At 39.6% G+C, this 4,851-nt stretch overlaps 1 protein-coding gene across 1 annotated transcript in view; it reads left to right on the top strand.

The window, feature by feature from the left end:
* The window catches only part of TNFRSF10A (tumor necrosis factor receptor superfamily, member 10a), a 33,879-nt gene that overhangs the window by 8,033 nt on the left and 20,995 nt on the right, over positions 1-4,851 (top strand). Inside the window, exon 2 of the mRNA XM_011939850.1 lies at positions 4,504-4,600. Coding sequence (XP_011795240.1) covers positions 4,504-4,600 — 97 coding nt within the window. The remainder of the gene's footprint in view (positions 1-4,503; positions 4,601-4,851) is intronic.

Below are 4,851 nucleotides of genomic sequence, written 5' to 3'. Positions count from 1 at the left end.
CCCGGCCTTAATTGACATTTATAGAGCACACATGCAACATTTATGGGAGATACCTTCTTTTCTATGAACATGGTACTTCACCAAGATAGACCACGTTGTGAACTATCAAACAAATCTAAAAAACATTTGAAATGAACAAAATTATATAAAATGTGTTCTCTAATCTTAATGAAGTTAAAGTGTTAAGCAATAACAAAATCTAGAAAGACTCACAAAATGTGAATATTAAGCAACATACCCTGGCGAAATTCATTGTTTAAATGCTCACATGATGAAAACTGTAGGCCCATGTCATTTCACTGAATTCTATAAATATTTTTGGAAGAAACACCAACAGCTGACAAATTGTTTCAGGACATAAAGAAGGAGGAAAACTTCTTCACTGTTTTAAAAGGCAAACATCATTCTGATACCAGAATCTGACAGAAGTTACAAAAAAAGAAAAATACTGATCAATATCTATTATAGATACAGACGTAAAAATCCTTAATTCAACAATAGCCCATTGAATTCTCCAAGAAGATAATACACTGTAAGAAAGTAGGTTTATTCCAGGAATACAGTTGGATTAAGATATGAAAATTAATGTTACTCATCATATTAACAGCATGAAAGAGAAAAACAATATAAACACGTCAATGGAAGCAGAAAGAACATTTGACAAACTTTGACTTCCATTTATGATTTAATAATTCTCTTTAGAAACAGAAGAGAACTTCCTTAAAACTGATTAAATGAGGCTGGGCGCGGTGGCTCAAGCCTGTAATCCCAGCACTTTGGGAGGCCGAGACGGGCGGATCACGAGGTCAGGAGATCGAGACCATCCTGGCTAATAACGGTGAAACCCCGTCTCTACTAAAAAATACAAAAAATTAGCCGGGTGACAAGGCGGGCGCCTGTAGTCCCAGCTACTCGGGAGGCTGAGGCAGGAGAATGGCGCAAACCCAGGAGGCAGAGCTTGCAGTGAGCTGAGAACCGGCCACTGCACTCCAGCCTGGGCGGCAGAGCAAGACTCCGTCTCAGAAAAAAAAAAAAAAACTGATTAAATGCATGTATAAAAGCTATGGCTAACATCTGTTAAAATAGTAGAATATTGAATGCGTTCATTCCATGATTAGGACCAATTCCAAGCATGTTCCTGCAGATCACATCCATTTGGCATTGAATTCAGGATCCTAGCCAATGCAGTATGGCAGGAGAGAAAGACAGAATAATTGGGAAGGAAGGAATGGGACTACCTTCATTTGCAGAGAACTACTAGAACTAACAGGTGGCTCTAGCAGGTCACAAGATACAAGCCAGGTAATACACAAGGAAATAGGACTGCGAGAGCAGAAAAGGGAAACACAGAGTTTGAGGAACAGACGCTAATGTAGCGGTCACCAAATACTAGAGAGACTTTTATGTAGAAAGGGGTTGCATTTGATCTCTTTTAAATCCTGGCAGCAGTCAAACTAAGCTCAGCCTAAGCTATTTTTAACAGCCTCGTCCTTCTCGTCCTCCTCCTTCTCCTGCTCCTTCTCCTCCTTTTCTTTTTTCTTTCTTTCTTTCTTTCTTTCTTTCTTTCTTTCTTTTTTTTTTTTTGAGACGTAGTTTTGCTCTTGTTGTACAGGCTGGAGTGCAGTAGCGCGACCTCGGCTCCTTGCAGCCTCTGCCTCCTGGATTTAAGCGATTCTCCTGCCTCAGCCTCCAGAGTAGCTGGGATTACAGGTGCTGCCACCACGCCCAGCATATTTTTAGTAGAGATGGGGTTTCACCATGTTGGCCAGGCTGGTCTTGAACTCCTGACCTCAGGTGATTGCCTGCCTCGGCCTCCCAAAGTGCTGGGATTACAGGTGTGAGCCACCGCACCTGACCTCCTTGCTCCTCCTTTTCTAATTTAACTTTGTAATTAAAAGAATCTCCCAGTTACAGAAAAGATGCAAAAATTATACTCTACGCTTTGCTTTGAACCACCTGAGAGCAAGCCACCCACAGAATGCACATCACCCTTTAACACTTGAGTGGGTATTTCCAACAAATAAGGACATTCTCCCGCATAACCACAATACAACCCTCAATATCAGACAGTAAGCATCAGTACATTACTACCGGCTAATCCTCAGACCCCAATGTTCACTTGTCTTTATGATGTAATTTATTGTACAGAAATCCTGTCCTGAATAACTATACTGCTCTTTCATCTTTTTCTGACTCTAGTATTTCATGGGACATTGACAGACTGTTTTGGGGTTCAGTTGTTAAGGTGCCTTTTTAAACCTGAAGTTCATTATTTAATATTTGATTCAGTATCTTGCTTTTTAAAAAATGTACACATCATATAACCCTCATTAGTAAAAGTGTGTGTGTGTCTGTGTGTATGTGAACACCGCCCAATCACAGGAGAATATCCATTTTTCTCAAGGGTACATGAAACATTCTCCAGAACACACGATATGTTAGGCCACAAAACAAGCCTTAATACAAATTTAAAAATTGAAATAATATGGAGTATCTTTTCCAATCACAATAAAAGGAAATCATAAATCAATAGCAGAAGGAAAACTGAAGTATCTGCAAATACGTGAAAATTAAACAAAAAATTTAAAACAACTAATGGATAAAAAAAAAATCAAAAAGGAAATTAGAAAATATCTTGAGAGGCTGAGCTCTGTAGCTCACGCCTGTAATCCCAGCAGTTTGGGATGCCAAGGTGGGCAGATCGCAGGAGGCCCCACCCCCCCCAAAAAAGAAAATATCTTGAGACAGATGACAGCCACATTAAAATCTCAGAAATCGCCACTAAAGAACTTATCCATGTAACAATAACAACAACAACAACAACAACAAAAAACACAAAACAGTTGTACCCTCAAATCTACGGAAATTAAAAAAGTGTTTCAAAAGAAAGTATCTTGAGACAAATGAAAACAATATACCAAAACTTACAGGATATATGAAAGCAGTGCTAAAATGAAAAATGACAGCTGTAAATACATTTAAAAAAACAGCTCAAATCAACAACCTACCTTTTACATAATGAAGTAGAAAATGAAGAGCAAACGGCCGGGCACGGTGGCTGACACCTGTAATCCCAGCACTTTGGGAGGCCGAGGTGGGCAGATCACAAGGTCAGGAGATGGAGACCATCCTGGCTAACACAGTGAAACCCCATCTCTACTAAAAATACATAAATAGCTAGGTGTGGTGGCGGGCACCTGTAGTCCCAGCTACTCGTGAGGCTGAGGCAGGAGAATGGCGTGAACCCAGGAAGTGGAGCTTGCAGTGAGCCAAGATCACGTCTCTGCACTCCAGCGCGGGCAACAGAGTGAGACTCTGTCTCAAAAAAAAAGAAAAGAAAAGAAAGAAAATGAAGAGCAAACTAAGCCCAAAACCAGAAAAAAAAAAGTAAGTAATAAAGATTAGATCAGAGATAACAGAAATAGAGAACAGAAAAACTACAGAGAAACTCAAACTGAAAGTTGACTCTTAGGAGAAATCCATAAAATGTACAAACCTTTACCTATGAATAATACTATGAATAATTGCATGTCAACAATGTAGATCACATTAGTAAAACTGGTAAATTATTAAAAATACACTACCCACCAATATTGAATCATGAAGAAATAGAGATCTTGAACAGAGCTATAGTAAGGAGATAGAATCCATAATTCAAAACTTCCCAGCAAAGAAAAGCCCAGGACCAGTTGGCTTCAATGAACGTCTACCAAACATTTAAAGAGCTAACGTGAATTCTCCTGAAACTCTTCCAAGAAACTGAATTGGAGGGAACACTTTCTAACTCTTTCTGTAGGCCCCGCATTACTCTGATACTATAGAAGTAATAAAAGGAGGCCTCCATGTCTTGCTCCTGATCTTGGAGAAAAAACCTTTAGTCTTTCACTATTGAGTAGGATGGTAACTGTTGGCTTTTCATATGCAGCCTCTAAATGTAAGATCTACAAGAATTATACAACTCTGGTAATAAAACAGCAATTTTACCTTGGAGTATATATCCAAAAGAATTGAAAGAAGGGGCTCAAAGAGATTTTGTACACCCATGTTCATAGCAGCGTTATTCACAATAGCCAAAATGTGAACACAAACCAAGTGCTCATCGATAGATGAATGGATAAACAAAATATGATATATATACACACAATGGAAAGGAAGGAAATTCCAATGCATGGTACCATATGGATGGATCGTGATGATATTATGCTAATTGAAATAGGACAGCCACAAGAAAAACATAAGATACTGTATGTTTCCATTTATATGAAGTATGTACAGTAGTCAAATTCATAGAAACAGACAGTAGAATGGTAGTTGCCAAGGGCTGGCCAAGGGTGGGGACAAAGAGACAAATTTGAGTACAAACAAATGGTTGAGTTTTAGAACTGGGAGAAAGATGCAAGTTCTGTCTAATTTTGGAGGGTTGGGGGAATGGAATGTGAGATTGATCTTGTAATGGGTGAGATCTGGAAGCCACTCATGCCAGTCCCTGCTTTGTTCCCATAGGTCGTACCTGGCTCAGCTGCAACCATCAAAGTTCATGATCAATCAGTTGGCACACAGCAATGGGAACACAGTCCTTTGGAAGAGCTGTGTCCACCAGGTACATTCTAAGACTGATCTCTAATCCTTTACACCTCTCTTTTCCTTACCATATACCATATACAAAAATTATCTCAAAATTCATCAATAACATTCTTTTTCCATGTTCTTCAAGTTTTTTATGTTTTCGGCCGGGCGCGGTGGCTCAAGCCTGTAATCCCAGCACTTTGGGAGGCCGAGACGGGCGGATCACGAGGTCAGGAGATCGAGACCATCCTGGCTAATACAGTGAAACCCCGTCTCTACTAAAAA

The sequence above is a fragment of the Colobus angolensis genome, unplaced genomic scaffold, assembly GCF_000951035.1.
Source record: "Colobus angolensis palliatus isolate OR3802 unplaced genomic scaffold, Cang.pa_1.0 Scaffold184, whole genome shotgun sequence".
Lineage (NCBI taxonomy): Eukaryota > Metazoa > Chordata > Mammalia > Primates > Cercopithecidae > Colobus > Colobus angolensis.
Note: the sequence above shows the minus strand (reverse complement) of the source record. Positions and strands in the feature narration are given on the sequence as shown.